The sequence below is a fragment of the Harpia harpyja genome, chromosome 6 (assembly GCF_026419915.1).
Source record: "Harpia harpyja isolate bHarHar1 chromosome 6, bHarHar1 primary haplotype, whole genome shotgun sequence".
Taxonomy (NCBI): domain Eukaryota; kingdom Metazoa; phylum Chordata; class Aves; order Accipitriformes; family Accipitridae; genus Harpia; species Harpia harpyja.
This window is the reverse complement of record NC_068945.1, coordinates 16,871,474-16,896,746: the sequence shown is the minus strand read 5'-3', so window position 1 is coordinate 16,896,746 and position 25,273 is coordinate 16,871,474. Positions and strand designations below refer to the sequence as shown.

Genomic DNA, 25,273 nt, shown 5'->3' with positions numbered 1-25,273 from the left:
AACAGCGTCCCCAAACCAGCCTTTGCCTCCTTCGCACCTTCTCTGCACCCACCCCACCCCAGCCCTGCCCGCACTGCGAGACAGATGCCAAAAAATCCCCGCTCGACCAAAGCAGCAGGTCACCAGGTCAAAAGCCCTTCTCCAGCGGGAGCCAGAAACCCCACTGCCCGCGCCGGAGGGGCTTTGCCTTCCAGCACGTTGGCCCCCGGGCCAGGGGCCACACGGGCACGGTGCCCGTGAGCACCCACGGCGGGAAACGTATGGCAACGCGCTGCTGTCTGCTGCACCGGGTGGTGGGGCCTGGCAGCCGGCGGAGGGGGGGGCGACCCACGAGTGAGAGTGCCCCTGCGGGGGCTGTGCTGCCGGGCACGGGGCGGGGGCCCGCAGGGACCGGAGGGCTACAGGCGCCGCAGCGGGGGGAGCCAGCCGGATGCCCTCTACCGCACAGGGCCGCGGCGTTCCCCCCCCCCCGGTCGCCCCCTCCACCCGACGGCAGCGGGCCCGCACCCCGGCCCCTGGGCCAGCCCCCCGCCCTCCCCATCCCCGGGGCCGCCCCGGCGGGGGAGGCCTCCGCGCCCCCTCGAGCGAGCCCCATCCCGGCGGCGGCGGCGGCGGTGCCCGCGGCGGGGCGGGCGCAGGGCGCGGGGGGCGGGCGCGGGGCGGGGGGAGGCGGAGCGGAGGCGGCCGGAGCCCCCGGGATCCGCCGGCACCTCCCGGGCCCGGCACTCGCCGCCGCCGCCAACTTCGGCCGGGAGTCGCCCTCGGTGCCGCCGTTCCCGGAGCCCAGCGCCGCCGCGGCGACGGGGAGGGCAGCGCCGGCAGCTTCCCCCCGCTCCCCTCTCGCTGCCGGCGGGGGGCTCGGCCCGGCGCGGCGACGGGGCCGCGGCCCCCGGGGCAGGTGCGTCCCCTCGCGGTCTCCGGCCGCCGCGACGCCGCGGAGGGGGGTGCGGAGCCCCGTGCCCGCCGCGGGCGCCCCCTCACCTGCCGCCGCCGCCGCCGCCCGGGGACGCGGCGCCCGGGAGATGCAGGTAGGAGGCGGCCCCGGCCCGCGGCGGCGGGGAGGGCGGCGGCGGCGGCGGCGGCGGGGGGAGGAGGCCGGGGGCGGGGGGCGTTTCGCCGTGCCGGGCGGCGCGGCTGCCCGGGCCCGTCCCGTCCCGGGGCCGGACGCCTCCCCGGGCGGCCCCCGAAGGGGCGGGAGGCGGCGCGGGCAGCGCCGGGGCGGGGGGGGGGGTTGCCGCTTTCTCCCAGCCCGGGAGGCACGGCCGCCTTCCGCCGCCGACCCCCGGGGGCGCCCCCGGCCCGTTACGGCCGCCGGGCGGGGCGGGGCAGGGCAGGGCGGGGGCTGCGGGGGGCCGGGGGGTAGGGCCGTCCGGGCTGCGCGGAGCGCCCGCGGCGGGCGGCCCCGGCCGGGGAGAGGGGCCGTCGGGGTCCGCAGGCGTCGGGGGTCTGAGCCGCGGCGGCTGCCGCCGGGCAGCAGCCCCCAGGTGAGCCCCCCCAGGACACGGAGCAGCGGAGGGGTGACCGGAGCAGGGGGCTAGGGCCGGTCGCGGGGTGGCCTTGGTGGTGTTACTGGGGTGGGAGAGACCTGCTCTGGCAGGACAGACGCTGCTGGGGCGTGAGGGGCCGTACCCTGGCACGAGGGACGTTGCTGGGGTGCGAGGGATGCTCCTGTGGGGTGGCAGACGTTGTGCTGGTGATAGGGATCTTCCCTGGGCATGACAGACACAAATTTGGCAAAACAGATGTTACTCTGGTAAGACGGACGTTACTCTGAGCGGAGGGATGTTGCTCTCCGAGGAGGGCCATTTCCCTGAGCGTGAGCACAGCGGCTTTCCCAAGCGCACCCAAGCCCCCAGCCCACGCCGTCCTTCTCACCCACGTGCCCGTGGTGTGGCAGCATATGCCATCACGGGCCGTGGCATGTGACGTTGGAGAAGGTGCTTGTGTGCGTGGAAACACAGACAAGTAGCAACAGTGTGCCCGGGTCTCATGGTACCAGGGCGTGAGCATCCCAGTTACATCCGTAACAAATGCGCTCTTTTTATGAAACTTGTTTTTTTTCTGGGAATTATGGTGCAATACTTCCCTTAGCGGTAAGGGTAAAATAACTTCCCCAAACATTTTTTTGTGTGCTGTGACGCACTTCATTGCCCCATGTTTTTCGTGCTTTTCCTTTGCCACCAGATAAGCATCCCTGTCGGTCTCTCTATCCAACTTTTACCTGCCTCTTAGTGCTTTCCTGCCTGCGCTCCAGCATGTGACCATCATCATCCTTGCTCTGCTGCCTGCACCCACATACTCACCTATTCATCTTTGGGGCTGGTTTTTTTGGTGACACGTGGAGCTTTTTGTCACACATGTACCAGCATTTATGTTCTTGCTTCATTTTCTTCATAGCCAAGAACTCGGGTGCATGCGCCTCGCGTTCCTCGTGTGTGCCTGCACGTTTCCAATATAATGTGCTTTGCCACCCTTCACCCACACATGCAGACTGACTTTTGCACTGATGCCTCCTTGTCTGCCTACACATCAAGGGCTCTTTCCTCTTGCCCTTTATTTGGGCTTTTGTGTCCACACAGCCTCAGGCACGCATGTATAATGGGCACACAATGTATCTCCTTCTTTTACACTCATATTCATCTGTCTGTCCCTTCGGAGCCTGTCTGGTACATGCGTACCTCTAACGTCTCCCCCACCTTCCCTTGCAGGTGGGAGGGCTGCAGGGGGGCACCAACACTCAGGCATTAAGTCTGTCGTTGCCCTTCCTGCCCACATTTGCTGCTGGGCATCGACACATGAGCTGAAGCGACCGCTTTTTCTGGTGGTGGCAGGTTTAGCCTGTGGGTGCCTGTCTTCTGTCACACGCACAGATGCTGTTGTAAATGCAGAACCAAGTTGGGTATATGCTCTTCTTCCCAAAAGAGAAAGAAGTGGGCTTTCTCAAAGTTGTCGGGAGAGACAGACTGCCCTTAAACCGGTGTCCTATGCGTGGACACCTGAGTTTATCCAAGGTGAAGGTTGGGCACTGCAGGAATTCAGGTGGAATTTTTTTACCCCAGGAGTCCAATATATGTGGTAAGTTGCCACATGTGGCACTGAAGCTAGCCCGAGTACTCGGGTTTTTTTTCCTCCTTCTTTAAAGAAATTAGCCAAGTATATGGAGAGAAAAGCATGAGGTTGAACTGCCAGTGCCGGGTAGGAGGCAGAGCTGGGGAGGCGAGCTGGGCCCATTCCAGCTGTGGGTTTCCTCTGCTCCCAGGCTCCGTCACTCACTTGTGTTTCTGTGCTCAGGAGCATCCGCGAGAGATGCCTCCCTTTTGGACAGGAGTCCCTCCCTAGCTCCTTCTGTGCCTTCAGCATTAGCACACCTCTCCTCTCAGTAGCTGTAAGCAGCCCCTGTGTCCTTTCCCCTGTCTCTAGTGCCCGTACAACGAAAATGTCCTTCCATGTGTGACTAACCTCTGCTTAGGGAAAGCTGAAGCTGAAATCGTGGCTGCACACTCCCAGCCCTGAGAAGTCTTCTCTCTTGGCCTCTTCCCTCCCAATCTGCCAGAATTCATTACGTCAGTTGAAAAAAATGGAAGTTTTGAAAGAGCTGGGTCTAGAAAGTTGGCGATTCTATTTTTTTCAGGTAGTAAGGTATGTCCCAATTGTATTGTCCAGACTTATTCTGCAAAGACCAGAAACACACCTTTTTAAAGAAAAAATTCACATTCTTGTATAGTGGAGTCTCCAGGAGGACTTTTAGGAAGAGATCAAATATTGTGAAATTTAAAAAATGAGTAAATCAGTGCAGTCACCTTTAATGCTGTTTGTTCCTTTCTGTAGCCCAGTAGGTCTCTGTTTCTAGACTGCTTCAGATCTTGAGTCTTTTGTCCTGAAGTTGTTGGGTTTGGGTTTCAAGGCGCGCAGGGAAAACAGTTATTTTCTGAAAACTGCATGATTGCTCATCTAAATGAATATAAATTGTTTCTATTCATGAGATCTTTTTTCTAATGACTGATCAAAGTTGGAGTGAAAACCATTTCATCATTTCCAAATTAATTGGACACACACACAATAAGCATTTCAGAGAGACTTTTAAACACAGTACTTTTAAAATCAGGATGCGGATAGCCAAGGCATGTTGTCATGTAAGACAGGGCAGGCCGTGATTTGCTTCCATTTTTTGCCTAGAAAGGGACCTTCGCTTGCTGGCAAAATGCAAACAGACTTCATTAAAACTGAAGGCAGCGCACAGAAAAGTCATGGGAATTTTTCCTGGACTGGAAAAAAATCCTTTTCTAATGGGACATTTAAGGAATGTGAACCTAGGTAGCATTTCAGAAAGAAATCTAAGAGGTAGCATGGTGTGATACCTGAGCGCTTTCAGCGGCACTGAGAGTAACTGGTATTTGGCGAGCTTTCTAATTCAAGAGGAGAACTTAAAGCATGTGGCTGGGCATTTAAGATCTATGCATTCACGTTAGGAACAGGCAACGTTTTTAACAGCAGGGTGATTAACCATCGGAACAAACGACCAAAGGCAACGTTAGCTTCTCCAGCTCTTAAAATCTTCAAATAAAGACCGAATGTCTTTTTGGAAAAGATGCTTTACTGGAGCACGAGTTCTTGGGCTCACTGCAGAGATAACTGGCTGAGACCATATGGACAGAATTACAGACGAGACCAGACCCTGTGATCCGCCGCCCCTTTCCAAGCTTTGGCTTAGGCCTTGATAAAGCTTACGCAAGCCTTCCCCTGCTCTGCGTGAGGTAGAGCAACAGGGTCACTGAAAGGAGATTGTCGCTTTTCAGCACAGCAGTTTCCACAAAGTAGGGATGCTCTCATGTACCTTGTAATTGCATGGCCAATCTCCACGAAAGCGCTTTGCAAGGGGAGCCCGTTGTAGATGGCAGGCTGCCTATGTGGGGATCCTTTACCTGTCCTCGGGAGCTGTGAAATGGGCAGTGAGGTTTGAAGGCTTGCAGCAGGGCTGCAGGGAGCATGGGGAGAGGAGTGCTATGTGTCCCCTCCGGTCCTTGGGGTCTGGACGACTCAAGCTAGAGTTTGGCTGAGTTTGCAAGACTTTAACTCCTCGTTCTTGCATTAATTGTCACAAGCAATGGCTAAGCCTCTTCTTTTACCCCTTTTTCCCTCAGAAAGGGAGCTCAGCAGGGCTCTGGCACCCAAACGGCTACACCGACGCTGTGGCCCCCATGTTTCTGGTTGGATTTTCCCTGGTACCTTTCCTTTGCACAGCCCCCGTGCACCATGCGTACCCAGGACTGCGGCTCTCCTCAGGCCGCTGTGTCCTGCACGCTTCTCTCAACAGCTTTCCCAGTTCCTGGGGATGCTGCCTGGCAGGGAGGAGCTTGGAGCAAATGATGGGGAAAAAATGTCCACGCAGTTGGGCACTCCCCCACCTGCTTGCCCCCGACGGCCCTATTCGGCGGTGCCCAGCCCGTGGCTACAGCCCCCCAGCAGTTTTTTTAGGGGGTCTTCATCAGGGCGTGGCAGTGGCGGATGGTGAGGGCTGTGTGAACCCCATCTCTTCCCCTCGGTATGTTTACCTGTCTAAATTTAACTCCCCAGCCGGCTTCATCCATCCTAAGCCGACCTGTTCTCTTGTGGCTGAGCTGTGGGTCTGGCTCCCGCTGCAGCGTTTCCTGGCTGCCTCGGGCTGGTGGTTTGCTGCTCGCTCCCTCTCTCTGGCAGACGCTGGCTCTTTCGAGGTCCCCAGCAAGCCAGTCCTCCCCACTTGAAGGTTTTATTTTTAAATCTGGCTACACAGCCTTCGGGACTGGAGGGTCCCTTGTTCTCTCATCCCTGGTTGCTCTGAGTATTTACTCTGCCGTGGGCTTCAGGAAACCTCCCCTTGTCCTGCTACAGCCCACAGCCGTTTTCCTTCTGGCTGTGGTTGCTCCTGAATGGAGACCAGGCACGCAGAGGAGCTCCCTGGCCATCTCTAAAAGGACAGTGCCTCTTTCTGCCCCTGTCGGGACCCCAGCGGTGGGGTCGGTAGGTGCTTCCCCATGGAGGCATCTTCCTCATTTCACTTTGTTCAGAGCTGGGCTTCCTGGAGCTGGCTTTTGTCCCAGTTTGTTTGGGAACTGAGTGATGTGCCCCTGGGCTTCAGAGGAGCTGTAGGAAGGGAGAAGCAAGGGAGAGGGAGCGCTCCTGTTTCTGTAGGGCTGGACAGAATTCCCTTTCTTTGGAGTTTCAGAATTTGGGACAGTAAATATGGCCCAACCTGGCAGCTGCCTTCATCTAAATAAAACCATTGGGATCAAACCATTCGTGTCCTGCATAACCCTGCGAGAGACCCCTAATTGATCTCTGCTTTTCTGGGCATGCCTGCTTGTCGTGTAGCTAATGCTGTGGTCTACCACATGAGAGAGACGGTTTGAATCCTGGCCTCCTCTGTCACTCTTTGAGCTAACCCGGTGGCCTTGTGTTTAATACTCTCATATTCAGAGGAAAGGTAACGAAGGCCAAGGTTTTCAGCAACGACTAGTGATTTGGGGTATCCGACTTGAAACACTGTCAAAGGTCCTGATTTTTTTCCGAGGTTCAGCTATTTCTGATGCTTGGGCTGGCTTAAGTAGTCTGGACTTGATTACTCAAAATGAATAGCCCATTTTGCAAATCTTCATCTCGGGATCTGGAGCAGAATTAGGCAAAACAAAATGAGATCAAATAACGCACGATGCAGGTCTCTAGCAGGGATACTCAAATGGAGTGAGTTTTCCTAGAGTGGGAATTAGTTCGTGGCCAGAGAGCTCATGGGACTGTTGCATGCAGGGATTTGAAAAAGAGTTCTTGGTTTACTTTAATTTGTGGTTTTCGATAGCTCATGAGAAAGGCTTGAAGGATTTAATAGTTTTATCTTAGGGAAAGAAAAGGAGAGCAACATTGTACCTTCATATATAGCGCTGTGTGTGTGTGTAGGTACACACATGACATTTAAGTCTTATTTTATTTGAAGGATTTGGGGGGAAATATACGATGTTTTCTGTAAACTCTCCCATCTCAGTTGGAGATGAAGGAGACTGAAGTGGTTGGGTGGAGCACGTGTTTTGGGTTGTTTTTTTCATCATTAAGGGCAGAGTGTTAACAAACGTCATACCAATACTAGGATTTCAGTGGTCTCCATAAATTTATCTTCCTTTTCCAGTTGTTCTCTGTTCAGCTTCTTGGCTATTTTGGCATCATTGTTTCACTGAGTCCTGAAGCATTGTAGCACCTCTATTATGGACAAGTTGGAGTTCTAAAGCAAATTAAATGAGAATCTCCCTTGCTTAGCCGTGAAAACATTTCTGAGCTTTGTTATGCATCAAGGAATGGCGAGAGAAACATATGAGCGCAAATATATCTTCATTAATGGAACATTTTTCAGAAAAAATAATTTTGTGACTGTCGGGTTCATTACTCTCTGAGGTGTTCCTAAGTACTCCGAAGTTGTCTCTAATCATAAAAAATTGATACTGTACAAAAGAAAATTAAGTTCCTTTTTTTTTTTCCTCCTCTGTTTACAGATAGAGCAATTCTAGAGGTTTCCTTATTATATGCCGTGGCCCAGATTTGTTAATACATACTGTAAATATTGGTCCTGGCAGAATGTCAGGGTTTTGTTTAGTAAATATTTTGCCATTATCATTTCTGTGTCACAGCTGGGAAGGTTTGGAGTATCCTGTGGCTGCCATCACGCTTGATTCTGCCCAGCTTTGCAACTTTGAAAACTAACTGGAGCTTTACAATCTTGTATCAAGATGCTGCAGTTATTCATGGGGCAGCCCCATTACTCCACATGCTGTAGTGGAAGCTTCTGGTTTTGGACCAAAATGTCAGCTCTTGCTCCAGTGCATGGTGTGTACAAACCAGATTTCTCACCGACATCTGCAGCCTTGTGGGTGGCTGCAGCTGTTATCCCACCTGCGGAGATTTTGCAGCCTGCCATACAGGTAGAGTGGAGTGAGTGCTCCTGTGAATTATGACCAATTACCTGTCCCAATTTCTTTTCTGTTTTTATAACTATTCCCCATTTCCACCTATTCTTAACAAGCTGTTTGGGAGTTTTGCCAAAGTACAAAATGAACTTCTATTTTTTATTAATGGCAAGAAAGTTTTCAGCTGGGTAAGCTTGGTAAGTGCAGCACTGTTTATATTCAGTTTTTAATGTAGCTGCCCAGGCTCTTTCAGCATCTCTGCCATTTTCCAAGGAGCCTGCACAATCCTGTAAGGCTCGAGAGCTGGTTGTCGTCTCCTTAGCATGCTGAGATGATCTAAGAGTGGGTCAGTATTTCTGCGCAACGACAGTTGCGCTCCAGTGGCATAAAACCCCATTGCATGTAACAACCAAACTTTTTGTCCACAAGGCATGTAAAACTTCTGTATCTTCTAAGAAGATGGTGCCATTTAGCTCAGACTTGCACATCAGGAACAATCTACTCCAATCAAGCTCTGTCTGAATTTGACTGCTTGTGTTAGGTTGTGTCTATGGTAAAGCAGTGCCAGGCTTTTCTGCCAGCGTAGCTGTGACACCTTTCCAAAGACCATGAAGGCAGGCAGCAACAGCTCCTTCTGTGGGCACAGCTGTGGCCATGCAGGCATCTTTGTCAGCGCAACAGTGTTCACTGGGGTGTTGGGAGGCGTGTGTTTTTATTCTGTCTTTTTTTCACTCTGTGAACTAACAAGGTTTTATGGGGTAAACTTGATAGTCTGGACCAGGCCCTACTTACAGACACCAGGTAATGCTTCTAAGTCAAGCATAAAACCAAGCTACAAGCAATAGGAAAAGTGGTTGTGTTTAGACAGAGTTAGTTCGTGTTAGCTAAGCCTAACTTTAGCTTATGGACAAAGCTGAACTAGGAAATGTATTTTAAATTCATTGGAGGTAAGGCTCTGTCAGTTCATTGCCACTTTTGGTAAACCTGTGTGAGATCTGAGTTGGCGAACTTCGTGCTTCGTGCAGTCGATTCCAAGCTGAGCAGATGGAAGGTGACCATCAGACCATGCCTCTGAGCCGCAGGGACAGCTTTGCCTGTCACCTGTACCAATTCCTGCACCTCCCTGAGGCAACAGGGAAGATTATCCTCTTATTTCCCATGGACCAGCCGGTCCAGTAACTCATTCTTTCTCCTGGTGAAAGAGGTGGTGATCTTCACAGAGCCCCAAACCTTTGGCCATAGCCAGGGAAGGATTATCCAGCAGACCTGTGTGCAAGAGGACATGTGTATGCTGGCCTGTAGGGTGTGCTGGAGCTGGACCAGGGATGGGGGAGGATACAGCCCTATGGAAATTGTGGCTCATTCGCATCTTGGGACAGGCCATCAGAGGCTCCTGTGGGGTGGGCATAGCTTTCTAAACTCAGCCTGGGATTGAAAGAGCTCAAAAGCAACACCCGTTCCCAAGTTATGGATTGTCATCCAGAAGGTCCGTCAATCTAGCAGGTGCTGGTCTCATGTTGAAAGCCGTGGAGCTGCTTGAGCACGATCTATTGCCCCTTTGGGTCTCAGGCAGTTGTTGCTGCTCTGCTTAGTGTCCTGGTTTTAGCTGAGTTAATTTTCTTCTTAGTAGCTGGTAGAGTGTGTTTTGGATTTAGTGTGAGAATAATGTTGATAACACACTGATGTTTTAGTTGTTGCTAAGTAGCACTTATCCTAAGTTCAAGGATTTTTCGGTTTCCCATGCTCTGCCAGCGAGCAGGTGTACAAGAAGCTGGGAGGGAGCATGGCCAGGACAGCTGACCCAAACTAGCCAAAGGGATATTCCATACCATAGAACAGCATGCTCAGTATATAAACTGGAGGGCATTGGATGGGAGGTGTGGATTGCTGCTTGGGCTTCGGTCAGTGGGTGGTGAGCAGTTGCATTGTGTGTCACTTGTCTTCTTCTTGGGTTTTATCTTTTTCTAAATTTTATTTTGGTTTATTATATTCCTTTTCATTACTATTATTATATGTTATTATTATTATTGTTAGTATTGCATTTTATTTTACTTTAGTTATTAAATTGTTCTTATTTCAACCCACAAGTTTTACTTTTTTTTCCAATTCTCCTCCCTATCCCACTGGGGCGGGGGGGAGTGAGTGAGTGGCTGCGTGGTGCCTATGGCTGGCTGCACTTAAACCATGACACTTAGTCACGGTTGTGACTCCACCTAAATACATTTTACTTTTCCCTTCAGTTCCTCTGCCCAAATGTGCAGGAGCCTTTGGCTTTTAATACTAACATCATCCCATCAAATTCATTACTTGATCCTGTCACTCCTTCCTTGGTAGGGCTTTCTCTCAGTGTACCTCAGCATTGGGCCAAGTGGATCTTCCAGACCATCTTTATGACTTGTAATCTGTGGTCCTGCATCTGTGACTAGTCGCTGTAAATTGACTTGCTGTGGGGTTTTTGTGCTGCGCAGACTTGCATGTTCATAGCCATTGTCCCATGTGTCCTAAGCAGCAGATGTTAGTGGCGTAGTTGCCCATTTGGTCAAAGTTTACAATCTCGTTTGGGATATACCGCTTTCTTTCATTGTCCCCCCTTCCACAGAAAACTCCAGGTGGTTATTTCTGCGCAGGGCAGAAGTTGCTGGTAGTCATACATCTGCCAAAAGACATCTTCAGAAATTTTGTGGATTCCTGGAGTTGGAGTTAGGCTTTTGATTGTGTTTTTTTCTGCAAAGAATTAATAATAAATGAGTAACAAGTGATTAAAGGTAATTTTATGTTTCCAGAGGCCCATTTGCCTTTTGCTTTCCAAGGTTTTGCAAAGCTCACCTTTGGACAGAGGTCTGTAATCTTGTATGCTGATGAGGAGATGCTGCTTTTGAGGGCATCTAGGAGTATCCTCAGACCCCACTCCCCATTGTGTGCAAAGTGGGTTTGTGTTTATCCAGTACTCATCTGACACCGTGGACCCTTTCCCCTAAATTAAAATCTCTAAGTGCTCTGTAATATTTCTGGTTCCTAAACAAGACTGGGTGCAGATATGCCAAATTCCTGGACTTCTGTAAGGAATCTCCAGTGTGTCCACAGTGTGGACATGCCCATTGCAGACATGCATATGCTTGGAGCAAATGCCCAATCCTCAAGCAGCAAAATAAACAAACCTGGAGCTCGTAAAATAAAAAGGCTTTCATAAGAAAACATGGTTTGGTCTAAATTGAATTTTTTAGAAGAAAAACATATTTTTCCATAGTGATGTTTCAAAACCTAATGATTTCTGTTTCCAATTGACATTCAGACTTAAATGTCATTTTAAGTTGAAACCTGAAACGAGAGTTTAAATTTCAGGTCAACATTCCCAAATTTCTTGTTCTGAATCAACATTTCATTTTCATAGAATCATAGAATACCAGGTTGGAAGGGACCTTCAAGGATCATCTGGTCCAACCTTCTTGGCAAAAGCATGGTCTAGACAAGATGGCCCAGCACCCTGTCCAGCTGAATCTTAAAAGTGTCCAATGTTGGGGAATCCACCACTTCCCTGGGAAGATGATTCCAATGGCTGATTGTTCTCATTGTGAAAAATTTTCCTCTTGTGTCCAATCAGAATCTCCCCAGGAGTAACCCCTTACCCCGTGTCTTTTCCATGTGACTCCGTGTAAAAAGGGAGTCTCCATCTTCTTTGTAGCCACCCTTTAAATACTGGAACGTGGTGATAAGGTCTCCCCTAAGCCGCCTTTTCTCAAGGCTGAACAAACCCAGTTCTCTCAGTTTTTCCTCATATGGCAGGCTTCCCAGTCCTTCGATCAAATTCGTAGCCCTTCTCTGGACCCTCTCCAGCCTGTCCACATCTTTTTTGCACAGCGGGAACCAAAAACAGAATGCAGTATTCCAGGTGTGGCCTGACAAGGGCAGAGTGGAGTGGGATAATGACTTCTTTATCTCTGCTGGTGATGCCCTTGTTGATGCAACCCAGCATTCTGTTCTTGCTTTGCTGCAGCAGCAGCACACTGGTCACTCATATTGAGCTAGTTGTCCACCGGGACCCGCAGGTCCCTTTCCACAGAGCTGCTCCCCAGCCGGGTAGATCCCAGCCTGCACCGCACTCCTGGATTATGTTTTCCCAGGTGCAAGACCTTACACTTCTTCTTTTTGAACTTCATAAGGTTCTTGTTAGCCCACTCTTCCAGCCTATCCAGCTCTTCCTGCAGGGTGGCTCTCCCTTCGAAAGTGTCCACTTCCCCACTCAGTTTGGTATCATCAGCAAACTTGATCAGGGTACACTTGATCCCATCATCCAGATCACTTACGAAGACATTAGATGGCGTTGGGCCCAATATCGATCCCTGGGGGACCCCACTTGTGACAGGTTGCCAGTTTGAAAAGGAGCTATTTACCACCGCCCTCGGGGTGCGACCTGTCAGCCAGATCCCCACCCACCACAGAGACCACTTGTCTACACTGTAACGCATCAGTTTCTCAAAGAGGAGGCTGTGGGAAACCATATCGAAAGCCTCGGAGAAATGCAGGTAGACAACGTCCACCGCTCGCCCCGTATCAGCCAAGCAGGTTACTTTGTTGTAGAAGGCAATCATGTTTGTCAAGCACAATTTGCTCTTGGTGAATCTGTGCTGGCTTTTCCCAATCACGTGCTTCATTTGACTTGTGATGGCCCCAGGAGGATTTGTTCCGTAACTTTCCCAGGGACTGAAGTAAGACTGATGGGCCTGTAGTTTCCTGGATCCTCCTTTAAGCCCTTCTTGTAGATGGGGGTGACATTAGCCTTCTTCCAGTCTTCTGGGATGTCCCCCGATCTCCACGACTTCTCAGAGATTATGGAGAGCAGCCTCACAATGATGTCAGCCAGCTCTCTTAACACCCTTCACGTGAATAACGTCAGGGCCCATCGATCTGTAGGGGTCAAGCTCCTGTAGTATTTCACATACCAACTCTTCCTTCACTGATGGTGGGTCTGTGTTTGCATCGACCTGGGTTTTTGTTCCCAAGGCCTGGGGCCCAACAGTGCTGGTAAAGACAGAGAAAACACTGGTAAAACATTTTGAATGTTTTGTTTCTATCAGTAATATCTTGGGGTTTTTTCCCTGCATTTTCAAATCAAAAGCATTTGGAATTGTTCATGGCATGAAATAGTATAATATTTTGACCTTTCATCCCTATTTGGGATGCAGGCAAATGTTGAAATCCCAGCTCTTCTTGGGGAACAGAGATTCCATTCTCTGACCAGATCCGCAGAAGTATATTTCCACTGGTTTTGCTGGCCGGCTACTTCAATACTTTGTGTGTGATGACTTGTAATTCACTGCAGATTGAATCCGTGGCGTGTCCACATGGCTGGTCTGAGAGGCTGAGGGCAGTTAATATTTCTTGCTCTGTGTTGTGCTTTCAAATTAATATCCAGCTTTCTTTCCCAAGATAAATTTTCCTTTCAAACCAGCGTTTGGTAGTGCGCTGCACAGCTGCCTGATACATATTCCATGCACAGTTGAGGACTCTGGTGTTCTCTCAGTCTAGCTACAGGCTCTTATATGAAATCATGATGTTTTAAAATTTGGACAGCTTCTTGGTCGTCTATTGTTTGCAATATCACAGACTGCCATATATCTTTCTGCTCAGAAGTTACTTTTTCCCCTTCCCACCATTGTGGGGAACTTTTTCCTGCCGGGCTCTGTGCAGTGTGTCTCTGAAGCAGTTTTATAGTGTTCCCCAGAAGCATGCTTTTGTCAAGCTGCCTCAAAGAATAATCCAGAGAAAAGTCTCTGAAGCAAGAAAAGTCCTTTTCTATTTGGCTTTGAGGTGTTATTGCCCCTCTTCCAAAATGCAATTGGCTCCATCTACATCCCTAAGCTGTTTTGTTTGGAGCAAAGAGAGCTCAGAAAATCAAGGGAGGCCACACACATAAACAACTGTGCGTGAAATCAATTAATCTAAATGAGCAGGAGACATATTCTTAAAGAAGACTGGTTCTCACAGAAACCTCCCTTGTGTACGGCATTGGTGGGACCGTTACAAACATTACGTCACTGGAACAATGATGATCTAGGTGAATATTTTAAACCTTTTGGCTAGTATTAGCCAATATTTAGAGGAAGAGTGGTGTTTGATTGTCTTTGAAGAGCCTTCCACGCTCTTTGTGAGTATTTTAACAAATTATTGTCATAATGGAAATGCTCACAGATACAGTGTTAACATGCTAAAGCAAACGCTATTGAAGGGACCTAAATTTTGACATCTTAACTTCAAATATTTGCATCATAAATTTGGTTCCAGGAATTGCACTCACCCAGGCAGGGATAGGAAGCTACGCCTGTCATTCTTGTGTGTGTTCAGGTAGCAGATACTGTCAGCAATAGGTACCCAAGCAACCTACAGGAAAGGAATTACTTGCAGGAGTTTTTTTAAAACTGAGATAGAAAACCCCTATTTTTTATCTCAAATTAGAGAAAAATCTTATATTGCTTTTTAAAAAATCTGATAAGAAAAAGAGGTTTCCTCAAGCTGTATGTTATAAACTATTATTCGTCTCTGTGGTTGCAGGACTCTGAAACAGGACACCGATGTGCAGGGATTTCTAAACCTGGTTAGCTCTTGGATCGTGGTCACACATAGCGGCAGTGCCCAGCTTTCCCGCAGGAGGAGGGTTATTCACGTCTCAGCACATTGGGGTCCTGTGCTTTAAGGTGCCCAAGGGCCAGTGATTACGATCTTCTCCCAGTTCCTCTCTGCACCTCTTTAAATAATAGTCTTCTCTCTTAGCTGGCTGGCCTGGGGCAGCGATAACATGTGCTGGGAGCAAAAAGCAGTGCTCGGCCTTTCTTGGCTGAGGGAAGGCCATGGAAAAGAGGCCTTGAGAGAGCACTCTTGGGGAAAGGAGCAAAAGATTGGCAAATCTAGGAGACAGCTACTCCGCTCAATCTCCTGAATTGTCAGAGGAGAGTATAAAGCCGTGGAACTCTGAGAAGTCAAAAGTCTGTGCTTGTAATGTTACTCAGACATTGAAGTTTTTTCACAGCCACGAACCCTCCCTGGCCCTACCCTACCTCCCATTTGGGGATGAGGAAAATAATAAGAGAAATTGCTTTGTGTTTTGCACTGAGGTCTCCCTAATGACTCACGCTCTGCTTTTAGTCCAGCTCTGAACTGAAAGTTCATCCTGTGGAGCAAAAGGTTCCCAAAGGCTTGAACTAAAACCAGCCGTGTTCGGGAAGGCTGCAGGCTAGGGGTCTTGATAGGAGACTCCTGTTCACGCAACATCGTCGTTAGGTTTTGCCCTGATTTCTTGTTTCATTTCTAGTATGTAATGGATTATTTTCCTGATTTGAGAAGAAAAGAAAGTCCTTTACAACTAAGACTTTGGTGTGTAATTTTTTTAGTTGAGGCCAGGAGATTGTCCAGCATGGAAGCCAAGAAGATGCCCTGTGTTCCTGCGCTGCAGCTGGGAGCCCTTCTGGAGAAGGCAGAGAGCCCTGCCTGTAGCTTTCTGGGTGGAAGAGCATCATCACCACGTACAACCTGCTGCTGCCAAAACCCAACAGGTTGGCAGATGCTTCTGAGCAGCCACTGCCTTTTATCGTTCTGATCGCCATAATTTGTTTTATTTGCTATCTGATTTGATGGAGGCTGAGAAGGAGATCAATTCCCAGGGCTCTCAGGGCAAAACCTGCGCTTCCTAGAGCTAACCTCTCTTTCCAACCCTCCCACAGCCCGGGGGTGACCCTGGGAGGCATTTCTCTGGGGAGTTGTCTGCTGAAATGCACCAAGTCATTTGTAAGTTAGCTGGCTATACACTGCTGAAATTCATCTCCCGCAGGCACTTTTCTAGATCCCAAAAGCAACCAGCGTGCTTCTTTGGGCACCCAAATATTGCTGTTAAAGTGGCTTACTGTCCCCTAGTTTCACTTCCATGAAAGGGGAGTCCCAGCATGTTCGTAGGTCCGTGATGCTCATGTGGCGCTTACGCTATTTTTCTCCCACAACAAGCCTGAGGAGGAGGGGTAGAGCCGTTCTCATCCCCTACATTCCTGTCTGGTGCTCAGATGGAAATACTAAGAACATCCGACAACACAAATAAATTAAACTGCTAATTTCCAGGACCTAATTACAGCTCTTGGGTTTGCTGGCTGACCTGAAAATAAAACTCCTCTTGTGAAGTTTCCTTGTTTGTTTGTTTGTTTTGTTTTTAAACAAAGCAAGTAAACAAGATCCACGCTACTGAATAGGAGAGGATGGTTTGCCCGGTTCATTTTCCTATATTCCTCCCTGGGTTCTGCTCGGCTGGTTGTGCCCCACGCTGCACTTTGGGAGGGGCGTACTGGGCTAAATATATCTGCACTGCCTGTGAAATGCAGTATGGGGTGCTGCGTCATTTGGTGGAGTTTACTTGGAAACTAAGGTGGGAAGCCAGCTTTTATTTTCAGCCTTGGGTCAGATGCATTGGTCAGTCGTCGCACCCAGAATTCTAGTCTCATCAGGAGTTTGTCCTTGCAGGAGAGACATAAAACCTATTCTCTAAATAAAAAGCCAAGGTAGTTGCAGCAACAAAATAACATTGGGGCAACCGTATTTTTCTTGTTCAGCAACCAGATTTATGATCCAAGAGTTTCTTCAGATAGGTCACCTTAAGAAAAGCAAAAAAAATCATAGCTCAAATATCACGGATTAATGAGTAGAGGAGTTGGTGTGATGCTGCATGCTCTAAATATATCAGAAGGAACTCTAGCGCTGGCAGCACGCTGACAACTGGAGTCCTTGGGCTTTTGCTCATGTTGGGACAGAAATGTATACCTCCAAGAAATGTGTGAGGAACAGATGCAACTTGGTGACTAAAGAGGACTTAGATTTTGCAGTTTCTAGTCCTGCTTTTTGGCTTGTCTTCCTCTGCTGTTTCTGCTAGCACAGTGGGAGTGATTTCAGGGGAGGGGAAAGTATTCCCATGGTGTGTAAATGCCAAGACGTGGATGCAGCGCAAGGAGGCACACCTGAGCTCACTTTAGTCTTTGCCGTGTGCAGGTGACAGCAGCAGGGCAAGTGTAGCTGCATTGGTGACACAAACCTGCTGGGGACTTTTGGGGGCTTACCCAGGCAAATGGGTTGGTGGAAACCCTTGCTCTTTCTCCATGAGCTCGCCAGGATTGCCTGCCTGCCCATCTAATGTACTGCATCACATCTCTGGCTGCCAAATACATTTTTCTCTCTTCTTCCTTATGCCACTCTAAGTGAGAGGAATGCCAGTGTCGCTATATGGCTGCCTTACTAAAAAAGGTGATGAGAAAACTCTTCAGTATAAGGTTTTATATTTATCTAGGGGGATAATGATGATGTGAAGTAAGTTCTGTCTTGTGCTTTATAGTGCCTAGCACATTGGGGCCTCTGAATATTACTGCGGTGCAAGCCACACTTTGCAGACCAAAGCCATACAGGCATAGCGCTCCTGGCACACTAGGGTCCTGCTCTACACCGAGGGATGCTAGAGCTCTGGGATGTGCACTTCATGCTAATGACAATAAAATCTTCCAGATTTCTCTCTGAGGATTCAGTTGTGAGGGTGAGGGCTGGGCACTGGGATTTCTGGGGTTAAGCCGCACTCTGTAACTTCTGGTAAGCCTGAGTGCCTCCTTTCCTCCATGGACTTAACCTGGGTGCTGATGGCTGTGAGCAGCAGAGAGTGCAGAGGATTATCATTGCCATTTGAACCTGCCCAGGTGTAGCTTATCCTCTCTGTAACACAGGAGTGTTGAGAGACCAGATGGGAATTACTTTTATTTAGCTTCCCTTGGGGGCTTGCCTGGTCCTGCTTTTTTGACTGTCCAGCAGTTCCTGGAGGTAGGTAAGTGAACAATCCTAGCAGATACCGCTGTAGAATTTTGGTAACTTTGTATCTCCTTGGCTTTCCTGTACTTTGGTCCTTGGTGCTTGCTTCCCTCTTCCCATCCATCAGTACCCCCACCTCAGCCCTGAGGAGCAGGTACAGCTTCTGTAGTTGAGATTACCTGGTTTCAGCGATGGGATGGCAGGGCTTGGGGAAAGGTTTTTTTTCTGGCAGGGTTAGGCAGAATTCACAAATAGCTGTCCCACAGCCACGTGCTTTAGCTGCTGTACCGCGTGCTGTGGCGTAGACTTAATATTTGTGGCTTTTATTCAACTGTTATGTGAAAAGTAAAGGCTGGCTGCAGAACATGCCAGAAAGATACGTCTATGGAAGTGTGTGTCTCCTCTAGTCCACCTCAGGTTATTAACTAAACCATAACATGTAACTAACCTTTCAAAAATAAGCATTGCTCCTGTGTGAAGTTTGCTTCCTTCCTTCTTTCCCCCTTAAGCCCTTCTCCCTATGCCCTTATCACTATGGATCGCTTCCCAGCCGGGCTCTTCAGCCATCCAGTATATCAGTGGGCAGGTTGCAGCCTGAGTGTCTGGTTTTTGAAGGGCATCTGTGGCCTTGCCTCGAATCCAGCTGCAGAAGGTGAAATTGGCTGAATCGGTTGCTGTGCCTGCACAGTGGGCAGTTGTGTGAAACCACCGAGTGATAATGCTGCGCTTGTGAGGACAGCACGTGGTTTTGCCCGTCAGTAATGCTGCTGATGCTCAAGCTGGAGTTCTGAGAGTGACTCTGGGAGTGCTGAAGTGATATGGTCTGTGTTTCAGTATGTTAATGTCCCCAGTCCCTATACCCTGGGACTCCAGGGCAAGAAACTGCCTGCGAAGGGCAGCTGATCTTGAGATACCAAGTTCCTGAACTGCAGGTTCCCAGTCCCTTCTGCAGAGGGATGCGAGATAGCGCCGAGGATGTGGTGGGCAGGAAAAACATACACCTCTCCACCAGTTCTGCTCCCAGTTGCAAGTGTGAGCGTAAAGCAGCAGCTAGATCCTGGCAGCCCCTGCCCTCCCTTCGGCTTCTGCATGGGCCTCTCATTTTGGTGCCTTTGAGAGAACAGCTGACGAGTTCAGGGCTGCAGTTTTGGGGAGCAGCCTGGCTCACAGCAGCAATTCATTCAGCCGCGCCAGCCAGCGTAACCGTGAACTTCCCTGCCTTTGGCGGGTATTGACTGCAAGGGGATGAGGAGCAGGGGCCAAGAAGGGAAAAGCAGCCTTGGGACTGGAAAGAGCAGGGACAGAAAAGGAAATGACCAGGGAGAGAGCACGGGGTAGCGCAGCGGGGATATGGCACGCGAGAAGGAGGTTGCAGGTTTGATCGCCCACCTCGCAGTATTGACACTGCACTGGTGTGCTACACTGGTGACCCCGGCACAAAATCTCACATAGCTGATGGGCAGCAGTGTGTGTGGAAGGAGATGGGGAAGGAAGGGATGTGGTAACACAGAAGTTTAACCCCACTGCTGTGAGCTTTTCTCTGTTGGCAGGTATCTCCTGTTCTGTATTTTCTCACCCTTGCTTACCTGAGGGCTGTTATCTCCCAAATAAAACGTGCGCATTGCTCATATCCTGTGTAGGAAAGCTGCAAAGAAACCCCAGAGCTGCAGAAAACAAAGTAGGAAATAACTTTTGGGGTTTGTGGTTTTGGTTTTTTTTTTTTATTCCTCAGTCATTACTGAGCCAACGTTCCAGGCAAAAAGAAAAAGATAGGGTGCTGTGTCATGGGAGAAATGATCTGCCTCATGGGATATAAAACTCTGTCTGACCAGTGAAGGTCTCCTGGCACTGCTGCTAATCCTGCCCAGGTTTTATTGCGCAGTATGTAATGTAAAACACGTGATAATTCCTTCTGTAGTTTCAGTAGAAATTTTTCATTTCCTAAACAAGTGTGCTGTGTCCCTATGTCCTGTTAAGCCGCTGCTGTGTGCTGCTCCAGCAGCCCTACCTTAACAGCTCGTCTGGTTTGCTGGGTGGTTTGGAGCCTTTTGATGGAAGGCGCTATTTAATTATCAGCGGTGTTATGTTCCCGGAGCTCGCTACATGAAAGCAAAATACTGGCAGCCTGTAATTAATCTAAGCTAATGTGCCACTGTTTACACTCCATCTCCTGAACCAGACAGATGTAAGAAGACACCCAGCCTTCATCTGGGATCCTCCCAGGTTATTTCTGAGCTGCCTTTGGGGAACTGCAGTGAGTGTATCTACCCACCCCGCAAGTCCCTCGGAAATGAGTACGTTTAACTTTTCTAAGGAATGAGTGGGAGACTTTGTTTCCTAGCAGGGAGCAGGGTTAATGCCTTTGCGTTTGCATTACCACAGCCGACACTGGCTGGCATGGTACAGGAGCACACAACTCCTCCAGTGGTCATGAATTGTGCAGTATGAAAGGGTCCGATGTAATAAGCCCTGCTTCCTCCATTGCTCCCCTCGCTTTGGGTGAGGAGGAGGCTGCTGGCAATGGGATGTGCTGGATCTGTTTAGTGGAAAGACGAGTGATTCCCTGCGACTCCGGTCTTAAAATATTATATGTTCATTTCTGATCACTAGGCCACAAATATTTAGCAGAAAAAGGTGATGAAAATGCTTAGAGGTGTGGAGAGACTGAAAAGATTATGCATTCTTAGTTAGAGTGAAGAGTAATAAAAAGCAACATGACAGAAGTATGTAAACTTAGAAGTACAGAGAAGTAAACCAGGCATTCCTGTGTATACTTCTACATAATACAAGGTTTTCAATGAAATTGAAATAAAACATTTGACAGAGGTGAAACTTATTTTTTTCTTACAGCACATAAATAATTGAGACCAAGAACATAGTAGAATGCAGAAAGGATTAGACATTTATATGGATAAAAAATCTTATGCACAGTTTATGAATTTTATTCTAGCTGTTTTAGAAGGTATCAGGCCTCCTGCTCCTGGACAGTCTTCCAGCTGCAGCTGGTTAAATGCTCTTCCCGGGCCCATAAACCTCGAATACCTTCCTTTGAAACATCTGACAGTGGACAGTAGCTTAGAGGAGTCATTGCCTGAGCCTTGCGTTCCCCAACATCTCTGCATTGAATGATTACTATAAACCTGGCTGGGATCAGAGGTGACCACAACTTTCTAATCACCCGAAGGCTGAGATGTAGAATATGAGGATGATGTTGTCGTCCTCCCGGACTATAGATTCAAGATGCCAATTATCCACCTTGTCAAGCCACCAAGTCAGTTGTCTCAATTACCTCTTTGCTGGTCGTCCACCCCCATGTTGTGGTGGATAGGTGACCTCTGCAGGTCTGAACCGCAGTGGAAGCGTTACACCATCAGAGCCTGTATGGCTCCCATCCTCTTGGGGAACAATGCGTTTTAGGTGTTACATCAGCATCTTTTGTCAGCAATATGTTTTGTTCAGACTGAAGTGAGTTGTAAGCAGCTTAGTCATGTGGGGAAGGCTTTGGTTGGGTTTGACTTTCCCTTGTTATGAGTACGTCTTTGGGCTCTAATTGTTCTCAATGAAAGCTGATTTATCCTGCTGCAGATATACCGGTGTAGAGTAGTCCCCCCCTCAGTGCGCTGGGCATGTTGTACACTGGGGCATCCCAGGGATACCCAGGACAGGCTCCTTGCTTCCACACCCCAGTGTTTTGCTGGTTTAGCAGAGGTAGCCTGCTAGCATCGCTGGCCTGGAGGGAAGAAAAAATTGTAATATCCAGCAGAGGGTGCTCATAAACAGATATGCCAAGTGATCAGGTACCACTAGTACCTCTGCGGGCCAGGAGGAGCGGGTCTGGAGGGTGAACAGTTAGTGCTGGAGACCTGGCACCCATGGAATAGCACTTGGTGGGGGGGGTGTTATTTTGGACTAGTTCTTGTCCGGTCCCATGGATGTGGAGGAGGCGTGTGAGGTATCCTCCTCAAGCATGGTCTCCTGTGCAGTTTCATCCAGAGAGAACCCAGTTCGCAAGCTCTAAGTCTGCTCCAAGTTGCAAACCACTGCATGGGTAGTGGGATTGATGGGGGATTTGCTTCAGAAGTGAATCCCTATTTGAACTACAATACTGGCATTCTCATGGCTGTCTCAGTGTTGGTAGTGGTCAGGTCTGCTGTCGAGTCCTTGTCACCCCTGTTGAGCTGATCCTTTTTGCCGTGCAGGTGAGTGCATATACTCCAGCCACTCTCCATTCAAGGCAGTTTCCAGCCTCTGAGTTCTGAACCGAGTTTATGCCTAAACTGAACTCAAACTCTCAAGTGCATCTCAGTCAAAGCTTCCAAGTTTGATCAGACTTTTTTTCTTCTCCAAGCCACAAGGTACAATGCAAAACTGTAACTTGGTCCCAGCTGTGCTCAGAAGGGTCACAAACCTTTCGGTGAACCTGGGCTGAGTTTGTGCCAAATCCCAGAACCAGGTGTATTTTTCATGTGTTTTTAGGACTGTGTGTTGTAAATGTCACATGGTTCTGAAATGGAGTCCCCAGAGCAAACGTAGCATGTGATCAGAGCACTGGGATTAGGGAAGAAGAGGAAGAATTTTTCTTCAGATAATTATAGGCAGCTGAGTTGCCTGTGGAAAAAAATCCTGCTAATGCTCAGCACCTTTAGAGCACTTACTGTAGAGTAGGCATCATTGAACTCATCTGCATCAAAGGGGGAAATACCTGTCTGGTCTGTAATCCAAGGCACTCTTGGATTAAAGAAAGATCACAGGTCATGATTATAACAAATGCAGAAGACTCACTGCTGTCTTTACAAATCTCTTATTTTTCCTAACGCCTTTTCTACTGAAAAATCCCCAAATGTTTGATCAGCGTACCTAATTAATAGCACCATGTTGCATAATTCATCTTTATAGTGCTCTCTTACATGGGATTTTCCACTGGTTTCCACTGGTTCCATTTTCCACTCTCAATGCATTTTACAGAAGAGATTCTTCTCATGATCCCCCTTTTGCATGTGGGGAAGGCAAGGGAGAGGGGAAGGTAGAAGAGACATGCTTAGGTTATGCGGCCAACCAAAGGTGGGGTCAGCAATAAAATTCCAGGTTCTTAGTTTTGGGCTCTGCTGGAACTGTTCCTCCAACCATCAAAGTGCATTTAGGGCTGGATGAAACACAGCAGCTATTGAAACAATTCAGGACAGAAAGTGGAGGAAGGCAGAAATGTAATTGCACACATAGGGAGCGGTCACGTAGCCAAATGCCAGTGTTTGTGTAGACCGACGTGTTGTCTTTAATAACCACGAGTGTGGTCAGGCAACCATTTATTTCCTCTAAAAGACAACGCACCGAGCAGGTCAGCACCCTCCGGCATGATGCTGAAACGCTGGGTCAGTGTTGACTCAGAGGAAGGAGTTCCACTGCCTGAGTCAGCCGCATCGCTTCCTGAGGGACCCTGGTTTCCCCAGGAGTATTGGCGAGACCCAGCACTACCATCCTGCAAAGATCAGATGAAATCATGACCTGAAGTGGTCTGGCTGCAGTTAAATATAAAGAGCTACTGAAAAAAACCACAGCTCACTCTAAGGACTAGAAAGGTGGTGTTTTTTTGTTGGGGTGGGGTTTTTTTAATGATTTTTGTCTTGAATTACAGATCTCTGCCCACCCACCCCCCACCCCCCCAAAAAAAAAGAAGAAAAAAGCCTTCTTTAACTAACTTGGTAATAATAGTATGGTTTTAAAAGTTCTTGTTTAGCCAATGCTGACTATATGCTTACACAGCTACCTCTGGCCCGGGAAAGATTGAAACCACAATGGCTAAGTATAGAGGCCTCTAAAATGTCTTCATATATACGGTGCCTGAATACACAAACAGAACTGGTCTCTCTTCTGTCTACAGGAGCAATATTTTCCATAGGATTTGTATTGACAGAGGTTTTCCCCCTGGAGTTATGCATATTTATTCAAATAAAAATCCTCCAGAACTGCATCCATATGCTGAACCCCATTGAACGACCATTGTCAACCTGATATAAGAAATATCATCTCTTCCTGAAGAAAAGTAAGCACTTTTTCATTCTGTGGCATAGCCAGCTCCTGACTAGGGATTGGTTTTTTTCTTGGTTTTGGTTTTTGGTTTTTTTCTTTGTTTTTAAAGAGGAGGGGGAACTATTGCCAGGATTTCAGCCTTAGCTCTTGAGAACAGCTAGTGCATGAAGGAGAGATGCTCCCATCCTTGAAGTGTGGTAGGATCCATGGACTAAGCGACCAGAGCTGCACTAGATGCTGGGCATACCGAGATGCATTTGCCTCTGTAAAGAAAGCATGTCTGTAAGAAGCATGAAGCTTGCTGCTGGGATAAACTCCTCTTCGCATTTAGTGCTTTGTAGCCTGTTTTCTGGAGTGCAAATCTGTGTCTCTCTTGGAGCCTGACCCCTGACTTCTCTGTGTGCCTCCCTTTAAGTCTTTGACTGAAACTGCTGCAGTTGCTTTTGGGCAGTTGTGGGCAAAGCAGTTTTTCTGTTCCTCCTCTTTGAGTGTGATACCTCAAATATGTTCCTGCCAATTCCCAGCTGTGGGCTAGTTTTGTACTGACACAACATATTCTTGGGTAAATGATGGATTTCTCTGAACCAGGGTTGGCGCTACTTGCTTTGCACGTAGCTGTAGGCAGTGCGTGACATTGTTTTGGTGGGAGCCAGGAGGTGGTAGGAGTGGCACACTGAATGCATGCCCAAATTATGTGCTCCAGGGAGCAACACCTGGTTTATGAGACACGTGCAGATGTTGCGTAGGTGGTCCTCAGGTGCTTGTAGATTTTCCTATTGTTTCTACCGTGACTATCTCTCCTGGCTCTGGATCGTTTGCTGGCACATCAGTAATCCTGGAAACTCCCCAGCTTTCATAATAATAAGAACTTGTCCTTCCTTTTTGGATACAGCAGCTTCTTTAAATGCTTGTAACAATACGCAACTGAACGTATAGACATTCTTTCAACACCGAGCCCCTGTCTGACACAATATGTCTGCAGTTACTGTACTCAAGCTGTGTTTTGAAACCCTTCTGTCTACAAGGCCCATTCTTCAGGGAAATGGTATGGCAGGGGCAGAAATGAACATGTGCTGGGACTTCCTCAAGTGTTGTTGGAAGGCTCTGACAAATTTCCTGTACTGTGCCCTGGGTGCAGGAATATCGGTGATTATGTTTGAGACTTCTCTGACTTCCATGCAGAGGCCTCAAGTATTTTTTTGAACTTCCAGAAATAAGCTTTTCTATTCTCATAGGTACGTACTACTCTCAGTTTAAGCACAAAGCAGCTGAGATGCAGAGGGGTGGCAGGACTTGCCTGCAGTTGTGCAGTGAGCCCAGAACAGAATTCACTCCGTTTTTTCCTGAGAGGTACAATTCACCAGAAGCTCCTGTGGTGCTCTGGGATGGCTGAGTGCCTAGACTTTTAAAAATCCAAGCCATAAGCCTCTTCACTTTCCTCACTCCACTGCTGCTAATGGCCACTGCATTGCATAGCTACACACGGGGGCAATACA

The 25,273-nt window shown here is 48.7% G+C and overlaps 1 protein-coding gene across 2 annotated transcripts in view; it reads left to right on the top strand.

Annotated features, from left to right (window-relative positions):
- Nucleotides 1–707: 707 nt before the first annotated feature.
- WNT5B (Wnt family member 5B) overlaps nucleotides 708–25,273 on the top strand; it is a 77,936-nt gene continuing 53,370 nt past the window's right edge. Inside the window, exon 1 of one of the 2 annotated variants that reach the window (XM_052789175.1) lies at nucleotides 708–898. Coding sequence is in view for 1 of the 2 variants with exons in the window: in XM_052789174.1 (XP_052645134.1) it covers nucleotides 1,023–1,028 (6 nt within the window). In the remaining variant the exon portion in view is untranslated. Of the gene's footprint in view, nucleotides 1,029–25,273 lie in introns of both variants that reach the window. The other variant, XM_052789174.1, reaches the window with a different exon arrangement.